The sequence below is a fragment of the Protopterus annectens genome, chromosome 5.part1 (genome assembly GCF_019279795.1).
Source record: "Protopterus annectens isolate FY-2018-M chromosome 5.part1, PAN1.0, whole genome shotgun sequence".
NCBI lineage: Eukaryota > Metazoa > Chordata > Ceratodontiformes > Protopteridae > Protopterus > Protopterus annectens.
In genome coordinates, this window is record NC_056736.1 from 715875767 (window position 1) to 715891609 (window position 15843).

Sequence of the window (15843 nt, forward strand, 5' to 3'; positions counted from 1 at the left end):
TAGAGATATAAACCTCATCACAACGATAAATAGGACATGCTGGAGGGAAAGATTCCTATCCCAGAGACTCCCCATGCTTTGGAACAGGATTCCAATATACATCAGGCAGAGCCCCCTCACTAACACTTTTCAAGAGAAACCTTGACAAGTGGATGGGAAACAGAAAATTTACCCCGGGGATCACTGCAGTGGCTCTGCTGGACAGTGGCGCAGGGAACTAATGGCTCTGCTGGACAGAGGCACAGGGAACTAATCTAAGGGGGTGGCGAATGCCAACACATTCTGGCTAGGCTTATAAATGCCCTTGGGCAGATAGCCTCAGGCTATGTGTGTCCCTATTGTTAACTTAACTGGTATTTCCTTTTTAAGGACAGGGCCAGACTTCTGTGGTCTTAACTGAATGCAGAGGAATCCCTGTTGTGTATTGTACATTCCCCTTGTGTTACTAATTCATTTGACAGCAGTGACTGCTTTGTTGTCTGCCTTATCCCATCCAGACTGTTGGGTTTATTTTATTCTGAACTTTAAGTATCACTTCACTAATTTCAAAATAACCAAACAATGTACAGGCCCACAGTATGTTTGAGTTTTGTGGGGGACCTTTAAAGTACATTTTACCGTTCATGATGGAATACATCTAGCAGTAAATCAGTGTATATGTATATACTTACAACAAATAAGTTCATGCGGCTGAAGACTGGATTATAATAAAGTGTGCGTGTGTGTGTGTGTGTGCGGTGTGTGTCCGCACACGTGTTGAAAGAGATGGTGGAGTCCATTGTATCTGCATGGAATAAGAGTCTGAAGAAGGGTGAATTTCTAAGCTTATCCTTTTTTATCTTTACAGTTTGAGCTTTGTTTATCAGAATTTGATTTGTCCTTCAATACTTTGTTCTTCAATACTTTGTCTGATTTTATCAAAGCACTGCAGCCTACTCATTTTAAGTAAAACATTTGGTTTTGACAGCAGATAATGGCCGAATCATCTACATGTTCTATATTTTACCTAAGCTGCAGTTTCTACTTGAGTGACCAGATCTTTTTTGGCTATAGTGAAGAACGTTCACCCTGGATGTGCAGTAGCAAACTCTGTCCAAGTCCCATCCACACTCCCTTGTGTCCTCTCTCACTAACCGTACTAACACCTATGACACTAATGTTCACATCAGTACAGGAGAAATAATGAATATTATCTTTTCCCCTGCCCTCCGTCTTCACTCTTAGAAAGTTGAACATGAGGCACAGGGAACTAATCTAAGGGGCGGCGAAAGCCAACACATTCTGGCTAGGCTTATAAACGCCTTCGGGCAGATAGCCTAGTACCTATCTATGAACCTATGTTAAGTTACAGTAATAATTCTCACCTGCCAAATGCAGTGGAAGTGCATGCTATAGTTACATATTCATTAGGTAGTTACTTAACTGTTGAGACTCAGGATGATGGATGTTATTACATTGAAGGGAAATGGGTGTTGTTGTCTACGTTTACATTTGTTTTATTAAGCTTTAAGTGTTTTAAGTGTTTCAATCCAGTAGATCTAAGCCATCGTATGTGCCATTGTAACAGACTATTTTGGGTTGGGCAGGATTCCATCTACCCTGCAGTAGACTCTGCAAAAATATCAGGTGCATATACCTTTCTTAGCTTCTGCAACAGTAAGTTGCGTGTGTGCACTCCTTCCTTAGTTGCACATTTTGCTATTCTAAGCAGTAGACAAGCTGGTTACTGTTGATTGTGCGGGACTGCCAAGAACTACAGAGCTGTAGAGTAAAGTTTTATCAGTTCTTTTCTTGTTGTCAGGTCAAAGCTGACCATTTATCCTATGTAATGCCTCTTGTTTTCTGTGGAGGTCTATAATTACATTGTAAGTGACTGTGTGCTCTTACAAGTTTATAGTCAGTAGTAATACTCAAATACTTCGAATCACTCTAGTGATCCTTGAATAGATGTAGGTGCATTCTGGGAGTTAGCAATGCATCCGTGTTCTTTGAAATCATATGAGATTGGTCTTCTTTCCACCATGGATTACTTTGTTTTTGTTAATGCACTGGTTGAAAAGAGTTACAGCTTTCTTGTAACTCAGTGAAAAGGGTAGGGATTGTCTAAACAGAGTATACAAATAAGTTAGCGATATAACAAAATATCTTTTACACGATTACACATGCACTTTGAATGAGTATGCATTTCATTCATGAAGATATGGGTTGAAAATAAATTCCAATGACGAAAGGAAGGTGAGAGACACCAAAAAGTTAGAGATGAGTACTCGTATTCAATCTTGTATATTTTTCTGTTTTGAGTACTTCAGTAAGACATTATGGCTTACTCACACTACAGTAAGTCTACAACTGTTTAAACTAATACAATATATAACGTACTAGGTACACCAAAATGTGATATGTCCATATATCTTGCAGTTGGTCCTGAGGATCATGGCTATGAGCCATTAATGAGTAGATCCCCACAGCCCACAGTTCTATTTCATCAGCCTCCATTTTCTTATTGTGCGACTATGGATCCTGGATCCTCTCTTGTTTGGTATCTACTTCTCATAAGACCAGGCCAACACGTAGAGACTCTGGCTGACAAAGTTCGCAGACGATTGCAAGTTGTGAGCCATTATTAACTCTCCAAGTGAAGTTGACATCCTACAGAAAGGCCTCACTGAGAGACTGGTGTCAGAACCATGGCCTTAAGCTCAATGCCAAAAAATGTGTCGTCATCCCCTTTGGGAAAAACCCAGTTCCCATGAATTGCCGCATCAATGGTAGTCCACTGAACACAGAAGGTGTTATAACAAATTTGGGAACACAGGTTCAACCTCTCTTTTGACGACCACATTGCCACTGTGGTTAGAAAGTCCTTCTATGTGGCGCATCTCATTACTAAGGGTTTTGCATCCAGGAAGAAAGAGGTCATGGTCTCCCTCTACTCTTCCCTCATTAGGCAAATCATAGAGTACAATGCCCCATTTGGCATGTACCTCACTAGACACCTGCAACAACTGGAGAGGCCGCAAAAGTACCTCACAGAGAGGATCCTAGGCCTTAAACACTTGTCCTATATGGACAGACTCAAAAGACTCCCAACTATTCTGTCTCATATCGCCTACTTAGAGGCGATCTCTGCTTGACTTACAAAGCCATGTCTGACACAGCTCTTGTTAGAAATGCTACATCTAAAGAAATCTCAATCCCTCCACACCACACCCCACCCTCCAGAGACCTCAACCTCATTATCACAATCAACAGAACATGCTGCAGGGACAGGTTCATAACCCAGAGAATGCCCATGCTATGGAATAGACTTCCCATACATGTCAAACAGAGCACCTGACTGGCCCTCCTCAAGAGGGATCTTGATGAGTGGATGGGGAAACAGAAAATTCACCCCATGGGTCATTCCAGTGGCTCTACTTGACAGAGGCACTGGAAACTAAGGTTGGGTGGCATGATGCCAGAGTAATCCTAAGGGTTAGACATGTAAAGGCTCCAGGGCCATTAGCCGTCATAACTGAAGTATTAACCCACCAGATGCGCAGTAGCAAGCCCCATCCAAACCCCGCCTGCAAGCATTTTGACATAAGGTAAATATGCGAAACACAAATTAAATGCACAAAAAGATGCAAAAACAATGAAACCAATATAAAAAGCAATTCAAGTGTACTACAGAGCACTAACAGAAATGATAGACTGTATGTGTACCACAGCATGTGACAAGGGGGATCCCATATTTTCACAGTTAAATACTAGCTTGCAACTTCATGTAGCAACTACAAAAAAATTAAGCAGTGTGTGTTAACGTCTACCTTATCTAGTCATCCTAGAAACTCAGAGTATCTAGACTTTCAGTACGCACTGCACGTTTTCAGTGCGAAAATGCCATGGGGTGAGATACATTAATGCAACTTCCCAACAGTAGCATTTATTTGGTTTACAAATCCATCAGAAATCCATTCCGTACTCAGTCTCCTATCGTTATCCCCATCCCACCTAGTAATAATAATGCCCTCCAAAACTTAATAATGTATATGTCATTTCAACTGTCCCGTTCCTAGTAATGAGATGGGTATGTTTGCGGAACAAGGTAAACGTGAATAGACACAAATCAGTTTATACGTTTACTTTCAAGTGCTCCCTATTTCTGTCTTACAGAAATTTCCTTCCATGCTGTGCCTCTTAGCAGATACTGAATTTAGTGAAATGTATTTAACAAAGTAACCTGTCGATCAAAGTAACGATGTCAATCACGCACATTGCCATTGTTAATCCCACCCTCCCGCATGTCAGTCATGGCAGGCATGCCCATACCTGCGCGAACTCTGTGGTGGGTTAATACACTTCAATTTTGCCCATTAGCCTAGTACACACCTATGAGCAAGACACTTAACCAAACAAGGCTCTTTGGTCACCCCTACAAAGGAAACGTGTCCAGTAGACTTGCCTGGTTGACAAACAACTGATGATGCATTGTACTGTGTCAAAACAAGGTAATTATGCAATTTATGCAAGGCAATTATACCTACTTTAGGTGATGGGATGACAGGCTTGCTGCCTCATTCAATAGGAGCACCACTTTGACTGGGTATTTGTAACTTAGTTTCTTAAAACTTATAAATGCAGGAAAGTTGCAGTTATTCATGCAGGTGTAACTCAAATTCTTAAAGCCTATATAAACAAGTTACACCTGCAGGGTGTTGTTAGCTGACAGTCATTAACCATTGAGGCTTGGGTTGTGGCTGAATTGTGTCCAAAAACCAGCTCAGTCAACTAGTTAACACATGATAACAACACAACAGATCTATGCATAACATGTATAGAAATGGGCTTGTTTATTTAAGCCACCTTTTCTGCAGCAACAGTGAAAGCTTACATACTTTGAAATATAAGGTAGTCGAGAGTAACAATATGTGACTAGGAGTACAATATGCATTTTTCTGAATGCACTCTTAAAAAGGGTATGGGGTTTTGCTGAATCCTGTCAACAACAACATACAAGTAAAAAACACATAATTGCTGCATCATCTCGCCATCCTTAGTCAATAATACTGCAGTAACGCAGTCCGGATGACACACAGCGCTGAACAATTAATATGACAACGAAATGCATGGAAGATGCACAACCGATCATCATTCCCATCAACTTATAAAACGTCAAGGATGTTTGAAGGTGATTACAGTATTACAAAAAAGTGAACTCAAAAGTGCAGACGAAAAAAGACTAGAAAAAAATAACAGACCTGCATAAACAAGGACAGCGATGATTGCAGCCACGAAATGAACTCTGTATTTGGTTTCAAAGTGCAGAAGGTGCATGACAGTGGCGTGGAGAGTAAAGGTGCACGCCAGCTCCACTGCAGCCCCTTGAAGCACAGTTGTGTGCAGTCCACTCCAGCACTTAAACTTATGCAAGAGATGTTTCTGGTGCAACTCGGACAGCCCCCAGGACCAAATAACCTCTGTACCGACCCTACCGGCTACCGCTGCAGCAAACTGGCAGGCAAGTTTCAGCGTGACTATCTTCCATGACCCCGGGCACTGGAAGGTCCGTTCAAGTGCCCACGTTGGGTTACACAATGCCCCATCAAACGTGAGTCCGTGCACAACAGTAATAATATAAATAAGACTTAAGCCAACAGTCAAATCCACCACGCTGTTATCAGAAAGTAAGCGCAGCTCATGACTGCAAGCGCAAAGCTGAAAAGTGGAGATGAACTCTATGACAGCGTCCGTGCACACCGGAGCATGAGGAGCTAGGGCTTTCCGTGTAAACCGGCGTGCCACCTCACAACATACAACGATAAAAGTCAGCACTGTCAATGACAAGAAAAGGTTAGAGTCATGACCCGGTATAAACGAAAATAACCACCTTCGATACATCCTGCCATCTGGACGGTAAGCACCAACGTCTTACTATATACACACTAAAAATACCCCTTCCCTCTAGTCTTGCCACGCCTCTTTCTTAATGTAGCCACGCCCATGTTTCTAAGAGCAACGTGGCAACGGGGTTCGTATTAACCAGATTGGCACCACCTCCGGAAGTGATAAAGCATTTTATTGCAACTTTGGATTTACAATAGTAAGTAGTAGGCAGTAGTTAAGTGTTGGTCACGTTACTTACGAGCTCCGAGCTACCTACCTACGACCACGAATGAGATAAAGTAGACAGCAAAAACTGAATTTGAGTTCATAGAACATTTTTTCCTGTATTAATTTGTACAATATAGGTGCATAGGTCTCAAAAGATCAGGGATAAATCTCAATAGAATCAGGGACAAATCCAGAAATAGTCAGGGTCGTACACTTAAGAGATTAGGTCCATTAACTTGAGACATTAACAGTGTTAAATGGGGCTGCCACCTTTTCAAATGTCAAAAGTGGGACATTTTTGGTACAGATGTCAGATTTTGCAGAGCGAAACATATCCATGGCCAGTACAAAGGACAGAACATCTTTTTTTTGCCTAAATAAAATCTTTTTCTTGTAGCATTTTAGTTGCTTATTCTATTTCTTACAACATTTAGGTGTTTCAGATACAGAATAACTGTTTTATGCAACTATTACATAAAATATAGGAAATAATTCTGTCCTAACATCTCAGGACATTTGCCATTTTTTCAATTTTTTTGCAGGACACAACTGCCCAAAGAGGGACTGTTCCTCACAAAGTGGGACAGGTGGTAACCCTAGCGTTAAATTGTTTGTAAAAAATGTCGGAATCACCAGACTCGCAACGTACTGCTGTTTCCGTTATAGTTCAATCTGTCCAAGCAGTTACTGTCTGAGATAATTTCAATTCTATTATACAATGATTAGCCATTAACATCATAAAACGAGCATGCTGATTGACCAGCCCAACCAGCGTGCCCGTTGAGAATATACAACGGAAAAAGGTCCGGTCGCTGATTTCTATGAACCAACATGGTGTGCTGCTTTTGCTTGGATTTTTATTAGCTGAAAATGCTATTTGTCTAAATTCTGATTAAGTTTTTTTAATCACTCTGTACTTTACTACCTGTATATATTCCTGTGTATTATTCTCAGGATGGCAATTACACCAGTCTGACTAATGATGTTTTTGCTGTACTAGTTTGTTTACAAAATATATACATCTGTTTCACATAAGACATTCTTCTGAAAATGTGACATTGCAGTCACTGTTTCCTACCAATATTAATCCTGTTTGCTGTATGCATAAGCTGCCTTTGGAGACATACTGTACTCTTAATGTGTGTGTGTGTGTGTGTGTGTGTGTGTGTGTGTGTGTGTGTGGGGGGGGGGGGGTTGACCCACTCTTGTTTTTTTATTTAGGATTTGTCATAGGTACTGCCTTAAATGTTACTTCATTTCCAGACCTGGATGTGGACTTATACCCAACATTTAATTGCATTGTTTAGTTTTGCATATACCATTTGCATTACTGTAAATGTATTCACTGTATTTGTATTAACTTTAACTTTACACTGTATATAGGTTCATAGGTTCATACTAGGCTATCTGCCCTAGGGCATTTATAAGCCTAGCCAGAGTGTGTTTGGCTTTCGCCACCCATTTTAAATTAATTTTGCTATGTCCTTTTTCGAGGTTAGTATACTGTGCCTCTGTCTAACAGTGACACAGAAGTGATACCTGGGGTAAACCTATGATCTCCCATCCACTCATCAAGATTCCTCTTGAAGAGAGTCAATGAGGGACTCTGCCTAACCTGGACTGGGATTTTATTCCAGAGTGAAGGGAGCCTCTGGGTTATGAATCTCTCCCTCCAGCATGCCCTATTTATTTCAGTGCTGAGGTTCAAGTCTCTCGAGCGCATAGCTCAATGGGATTTGGATATTCTGAGGTGCAGCATGTCCATTAATTCTGGGTTGGACATGGCTTTATACGTCAGGCACAGATCGCCTCTGAGCAGGCGGTATGTCACTGAGTAGAGCTGGAGTTTCTTTAACCGGGCAGCATATGGCATCTGTTTGAGCTCTTTGATCCTCTTGGTGAGGTACTTTTGGGGTCTTTCCAGTTGCTGCAGGTGTCTGGTAAGGTACATCCCAAAAGGGGCATTGTACTCAATTATGGGCCTGATGAGGGATGAGTAAAGAGGCATGATGACCTCCCCTGATCTAGATGTGAATCCCTTCATGATTAGGTGGGCTATATAAAATGTTTTTCTAACCACTTTGGCCACGTGGTTGTCAAATGAGAGCTTGCTATCAACTTTGGTAACCAGGTCCATAATTACTTCTTCTGTACTTAATGGATTACCACCTATGTGGTAATTTGTGGGCACTTTGTTTTTGCCAAAGGGGATGACTATACACTTTTTGGCGCTTAGCTTGAGGCCATGGCTCTGACACCAGTTGTCTGTTTCTATGAGGCCCTTTTGGAGGATGCTTGTGTCGGCTGGAGAGTCGATTATGGCGCCCAGTTTGCAGTCATCTGCGAACTTGGTCAGCCGCAGTCCTTCCATGTTGGCCTGTACCTCCGAGAAATATATACCGAACAAGAGAGGTCCCAGGACTGAGCCTTGTGGGACGCCACTTGTAACTGGTTTGGAGTCTGACATGGCTCCAGCAATTCTAACCATGTGGGTTCTGTCCTTGAGCCAGTTTGCAACCCATCTAGTGACATAGGGGTTTATATTTAAGCTGGTGAGCTTATCTATAATGCCTGAGTGGGGTATTGTATCGAAGGCTTTTGCGAGGTCCAGGTAGGCTGTGTGGACCACCTTCCCTCGCCAATGGCCTTGGTGACTGTTTCAAAGAAATCGACCAGGTTTAAGAGGCAGGATCTGCCCTTAACAAAGCCGAACTGGGTTGGATCCAGTGTGTGTAGGTCCCCAATATCTTTATTTATGAGGTCCATGATGATCCTTTCCATAGCTTTGCAGACCAAGCTAGTCAGGCTTATGGGGCGATAGTTTCCAGGATCCGTTGAGGCACCATCTTTGTGGAGAGGGACCACTGTTGCTGTACGCCACTCTTTGGGTACATATCCTGTAGTAAGGCTGAGATTGAACAGTAGTTTTATGTTTGGGTTTAGCTCTTCTTGGAGTTCATGTAGGACGCAGCCCGGGACACCGTCTGGTCCCATTGATATATATGTATTAACTTTAATTTGTGTCTGTATGTCTGTAGGTTATTTCTGTGTTTGTTTATTCTGAATCTGTCCTGGCTTATTAAACTAGTAAAGTAATATTTATTTATTTTTGTTGTCTTTTTTTTTTTTTGTTCCCTTTAATTAATTTACATTGAGTTATGTGTACTAACAGTGTCTTCTGTTACTTTAAAAGGTCCTTGTACTTTGCTGCCAACTGATAACCTGTTTTCTGTTAATTTATTGCTTTAATGCCTATTTTCATTGCCGTGATCTGCGTTATAGGGAGGATTATCCCCATATTCTTTTAGGCATAATTTACCATTTTCATTGCAGAATGTCATTAACTGTCTGACAAAATTGCTTTAACATGCCATCATGCCTGACCAAAACATCTGTTGTTTTTTTCTGTCATGATATTTAGACTGTCTGTCTGATCATTTTCAGATATTTTTTTCATTTTTTTTAAATGGTGTAAACTGGCATTACCTTGTCTGTGTGTTTAAAACAGTTATGTGACTCTAGGCACTTACCTGTTTTAGCTGCTTCCTTCTGTAGCCTCTTCTGTGTTACACTTTTTATGTGCTTTGATGTTGACAATACTAAACTTTCCCTGTAAATCATTCTGGGAATGAATGCCCATAACTCACATAGCACTGGAGCATGTTTTAGGGGTTTGCCACCACTGTCAACGAATCCCCTTCTGACCCAAACTGGCATGTGTAAGCATAACGAATTTACCACATAGGCACTGTCACTGTAAATACTGACAAGTTAAAAATGTTGTAAAACATATTTTATTGCTTTTATATATGACTTCAAACATTTGGGAATAAATGCAAAATAAATAAATAAATAAATAAAACATCATTTCAAATAGACCACACAGTGTATGTCAACCATTGTTTAAATTGCCAACACACTGAAAAAAAAAAACTTTTTTGTCTTGCCACTGAGGCAGAGTCTGCAATAAACAAGACTATTGATATATCAGCAGGAGAAATAACTGCCATTTCTGCTGAACCCTGTCCAATGTCAATTGATGTATTTTGTGCCACTTGTAAATCTTGTTGCACTTTCTCTAACCATCTTGTCAGATTAACCTCTGTAGTTTGTGCCCTTAGTAAATGTTGTTGGGCTCTATCCAATTGTTCTGTTAAACCAGAAATGTCATTATTTAAAGTCTGAATGCTATGCTAAGTTTCTTCCTCTAGATGGCATTATTGTCCCTTACTACTGTCCCTAGGGAAATTTTGAAAAGCTGTGAAAACCTTTTCTTTAAAAGGTTACTGGTTAATAGGTAGGTACTAGGCTATCGGCCCAAGGCCCATATAAGCCTAGCCAAAAGTTCCCTGGCTTTTGCCACCCAAGAAGGTTATTTTCCTGCACCCCTGTTGAGCAGAGCCACCGAGGTGATCCCCGGGGTGAATTTCCTACCTCCCATCCAATTGTCTAGATTCCTCTTAAAGAGGGCTAATGAGGGGCTTTGCTTGACGTGAATGTGTAGTCTGTTCCAGAGTATGGGAAGTCTCTGGGTCAGGAATCTATCCCTCCAGCATGTTCTGTTTATTGTGGTGGCAAGGTTTAGGTCCCTGGAGTGTGTGGCATGGAGAGATTGGGTTTTTTTTAAGTGAAATATGTCCAATATAACTGGGTTTGACATGGCTTTGTTTGTTAGGCAGAGGTCACCTCTGAGAAGGCAATAGGTGATGGAATAGAGCAGAAGTTTTTTGAGGTGGTCTGCATATGGCATCTGTTTGAGGAGAGTAATCCTCTTAGTGAGGTATTTCTGTCGCCTTTCTAGTTGTTGTAAATGTCTTATGAGGTACATGCCAGACGGGGCGTTGTACTCTATGATGGGTCTGATGAGGGATGAGTAGAGAGGAACAATGACTTCTTTTTTTCTGGAGGAGAACCCTTTAGTGATGAGATGTGCCACATAGAAGGATTTCCTGACTACTGTGGTGATGTGATTGTCAAAGGAACGACTAGTGTCCACCTGTGTCCCAAGGTCTCATCACATTTTCGATGTTAAGTAGGCTACCGCCTATGTGGTAGTTCATGGGTACAGTGTTTTTTCCCAAATGGGATGACAATACACTTTTTGGCATTGAGCTTGAGGCCATGACTTTGACACCAAGCATCAGTCTCAGTGAGGCCCCTTTGTAGAAGGTCCACATCTTTAGGCGATTCTATTACGGCTCCCAATTTGCAATCATCTGCATACTTTGTTAGCCAAAGACCTGTTGTATTAGTCTGGATGTCTGAGAAATAGATGACAAACAGGAGAGGACCCAGGACTGAACCAGGTGGTACTCCACTTGTCACTGGTTTGAAGTCAGATTTGGAGTCGGCTACTTTCACTGTGTGGGTTCTATCAGTGAGCCAGTTGGCCACCCATCTTGGGAAATAGGGATTTATGCACAGTCTAGTGAGTTTATCTATAATTCCAGACTGGCGGATGGTGTCAAAAGCCTTGGCGAGGTCAACATAGGCTATGTGCACCACCTTACCCTCTTCCACGGGTCTGGTGACTGCCTCAAAGAAATCAATCAGGTTTAGGAGACATGATGGTCCTTTTCCAAATCCAAATTGAGTGGGCTCCAGCATTTGCAGGTTACCTATGTCTTTGTTTATAAGTTCCACGATGATACATTCCATAGCCTTGCAGACCAGGCTCATCAGGCTAATGGGGAGATAGTTCTCGTGGTCCATGGTGGCAACCCCTTTGTGGAGTGGGATAATCGTTGCTGTGTGCCATTCAGTAGGCACAAAGCCTGAAGTCAGGCTATGACTGAACATGGTACTTAGGTGGGGTGCCAGTTTGTTCTGTAGTTCATGTAGAACGCAGCCTGGGATGTTGTCTGGTCCCATGGATACTGTGTCTTTGGCTTTGGAGAGTGCGATCTTAACTTGTGCATCTGTGATTACAGGGGCTATGCATTCTTCTGGTATAGAGATGGGCCCTTTGGGGAGTGAGGGGGGTAAAGTTTACAGTTTACTAGTGAATATGAAGCACACATTTTTTCCATGCTCCAGGATAACGAACAATATGACATGGTATCCCGAAATGAAGTCAACATTGCTTTTGCTCAGATTAACTACTATCTTAAAGATCTTTTATTACAGCAAGCAATAAATGAGAGGGTGTATAATTATTTGCATGTAGAAAAACCCAAGATAACCGGTCATGTTTGGGATTCCCAAAATTCATAAGGGAACTCATCCTTTAAGGTTCAGACCTATAGTATCAGGTGCGGGAGGTGTCACTGAGCCCATTGGAAAATTCATTGATCACTTAACCAAGGCTTTTATGCCCCTTCTCAGCCATGTTTGCAAGGACTCCTGGCACTTTCTCCGTGATGTTCCTGTTTCCTGTTTTTCGCCTGATTTGATCATGATCACCATAGACATTAAGGACCTCTTTTCGAGCATTCCTCACCAAGAAGGTCTAGAGTGGTTTACAGAATTTCTCAGTAATGAAACCAGCCTCAACAACAAGCTTACAAATTTACTAACAGAGTTGATGGAGATGGTCCTGATGAACAACTTTATTTTTTTCAATGGCGAACTGTTCAGGCAACGTAAAGGGGTCGCCATGGGGGCATCTTGTGCCTCATTTTATGCTAATGTGGTGTTGCATAAATGGGAACACACGTTTGTCTTGATACCCCCCTGGCAGCAACACATCCTTTTTTACAGACGCTACCTGGACGACATTTGCATCCTCTGGGGAGGCTCAGAATGTGAGTTCAAAGAATTCTTCCAATACATCAACACCTCGACTGGTTTTCTACAATTCACATACACTGCTAGCCCTCAAGAGCTCCATTACTTGGATATTACCTTGTTCAAGGATTTCAACCTGAATACTTTCCATTCTAAATTATACCGCAAACCCACCTTTTCTAACTCATTGTTACACTTTGATAGTGCACATCCCTTATACCAGAAAAGGGGAATCATTAAAGGGCAACTCATAAGAGCGAGTAGAATCTGTAGCACTGATGAGGACTTTGAGTTTGAAGTCAAAACCTTGCGAGCCTTATTCCTGGAAAGAGGATATCCCCTAGAAATGTTTATGGGTTTAGTTGATGAGATCAAAGTATTGAGGAAAACTTTATACACACCTATTTTGGGAAAAGGACCAGAGCTGGCAATCCCACCAACTTCCAGAGTATCCAACCACCCCACAAACAGCTTTATATACACCTATTCATCTAGTTCCAAAGAAATGGAGGAAACCGTCAGAAACTACTGGCCGGTCCTAGCCCTTTATGAAGATTTTAAGGACCTTTTACCCCCCAGACCTACTTTCATTAGAAAAAGAGGTATTAACTTCAAAGAAATTTTTGAAAGGAAACCAGATAACAAAAAGAAGGTGAAACAATCTAAGATGGGCACTTACAAATGTGGCTCTTGTAGCCAATGCCATGCTTTAATGAACGTCGAATCCGTGTACATTCCATCCAGGAGGTTTAGGACGAAACCAACTGGTTCCTACTCTTGTGGAACCAAAGGGGTGGTATACTTGGGTATTTGTACCACGTGTTCTAGTTTCTACGTGGGGAAGACAGAAAGAGAATTCAGGAGACGGATCTACGAACACTTATATGACATGGCTAAACAGAAAGAAACTAATGCTTTTTTTAAGCATTCCCTTCTTTGCCCAGGTTCTGTCATCAAATTCTTTGTTTTAGAACAAGTGGAACCGGATCTCAGGGGTGGTGACTGGGAATCCACCCTCGAGTACCGTGAGCTAGTATGGCAATTAAGGTTAGACGCAGGGAGACCACCTGGATTGAACGGGACTATTAGCATTAAACCCGTATTAAAGCTTAGAAAGGCACGATTATAGTTATTCCATCCTAACTAATTAGTTTTGTTGTCCCATGTTTACAAACACTATGCCCTTGTTTTACTACCACCTGGCACTTGCGCATCTTATCAGAATACACGACTCAGGGACCCAAGATTCACTAGTTTCCTTTTCTCTAGCTCCCACGGTCTTTTTCTTTGGTTTGATAACCTGACACTTGGTCCTAGGGTGCCTTTTTTGATGTGAATTATGAAAAAGTACCAAGACTCCTATTACAAACTAACATTAAATAAAATGCTCCCTAACACTTCTAACAGAATTCTATCTTCCAGGTTCATCAGAACTTATGGATTTTCAATGTTTCCAATAGCAGTATTTTAATTATTTTAATTTTGATTCTATTATATTTTAAACAGTGTTTTTAATGTTTTGTAATTATATATGCATAACCCAGCTGTTAAATATATATATATATTTTTTTCAACAACACAAGTTTTTATCTCATGTTCAAATTAATGCAAAGCCCCTTTAAGGAATCCAACAACTGATTGACAACACTTGTTTTCAATTAATGTGTTATTCATGGTTATATAAAAAGGTTTGGCTTTAGCAAATGCTTTTTTACTCACTTGAAAAAGCTCAGGATTACCCTGAGCGAAAGCGCTTGTGTTTATTTTCTCTTGGACCTACTTGAATAAAGGATTTTCGTATTCTACATCAGCTCTTGGCTTTTTGTTCCTGGTGGCTGTGGAGTCATGTTACTTGGATTTCTGGCATTTTTTTGGATCTTCATTTACCTATGTCTTTGTTTATAAGTTCCACGATGATACATTCCATAGCCTTGCAGACCAGGCTCATCAGGCTAATGGGGAGGTAGTTCTCGTGGTCCATGGTGGCAACCCCTTTGTGGAGTGGGATAATCGTTGCTGTGTGCCATTCAGTAGGCACAAAGCCTGAAGTCAGGCTATGACTGAACATGGTACTTAGGTGGGGTGCCAGTTCATTCTGTAGTTCATGTAGAACGCAGCCTGGGATGTTGTCTGGTCCCATGGATACTGTGTCTTTGGCTTTGGAGAGTGCGATCTTAACTTGTGCATCTGTGATTACAGGGGCTATGCATTCTTCTGGTATAGAGATGGGCCCTTTGGGGAGTGAGGGGGGTAAAGTTTACACTGAACCTATCCGCCAGGATGTTGGCAATATCAGTTGGTTCTGTATATCTAGTGCCGTTCTGTAGCTCAGAGCAGATCTGAGTGTTGCCATTGAGATTCTTGACATAGCTGTAGAATGCCTTGTGGTTGTCTTTAGAATCAGTATCAATTTTATTTTCATAGCTAGCTTTGGAGGATTTTATGAGGGATCTCAGCTTCTTACTGAGGGTGACCAGGGAGTTCCTGCAATCAGGGGATTTTTCTCTTTTTTGCAACAGCTTCTTCTTTCTGTTGTAGAGTTTGTTTATGGCAGGGGACCACCAGATTGGCTTCCTTTTTTTGGAGGATAGCGTCTTGGTTCTATTGGGGATGGCACGATCCATGCACTCATGTATGTGTTTATACAGTGATTTGTATAGGATTCAGCAGTCGTACTTCTATTATCCGTTTGCATGGGTGTAGTAAAGTTTGCTACTTCTGTCTTAAGAAGAGTGAAGTTGGCTTTGGAGAAGTTTTTTTATGGTTGTTTCCTTAATGAGGGGTGGAGGCAGAATATTGATGTCTAGGATAATTAGGTTATGACCGGATCTGACCAGTGAGGAGTTGACCTCTGGAGTGGAACATTGGTTACCCATGTTGGTAATGACCAGGTTCAGGATATTGCTGCCCCTGGTGGGGGTATAGACAACTGATCCAGGGCACTGGAATTTATGAATTCCAGAACGCATTGAGCTAATGAGTTAGTACTTGAGTAGTTTTCCAAGTTGAAGGTCGGGTAGTTGA

The 15843-nt window shown here is 41.5% G+C and overlaps 1 protein-coding gene across 1 annotated transcript in view; it reads right to left on the minus strand.

Annotated features, from left to right (window-relative positions):
- AQP11 (aquaporin 11) overlaps nucleotides 1-5949 on the minus strand; it is a 31088-nt gene extending 25139 nt beyond the window's left edge. The window contains exon 1 of the mRNA XM_044073346.1: nucleotides 5241-5949. Coding sequence (XP_043929281.1) covers nucleotides 5241-5880 — 640 coding nt within the window. The 5' untranslated portion in view covers nucleotides 5881-5949. The remainder of the gene's footprint in view (nucleotides 1-5240) is intronic.
- Between the last annotated feature and the right edge of the window lie 9894 nt (nucleotides 5950-15843).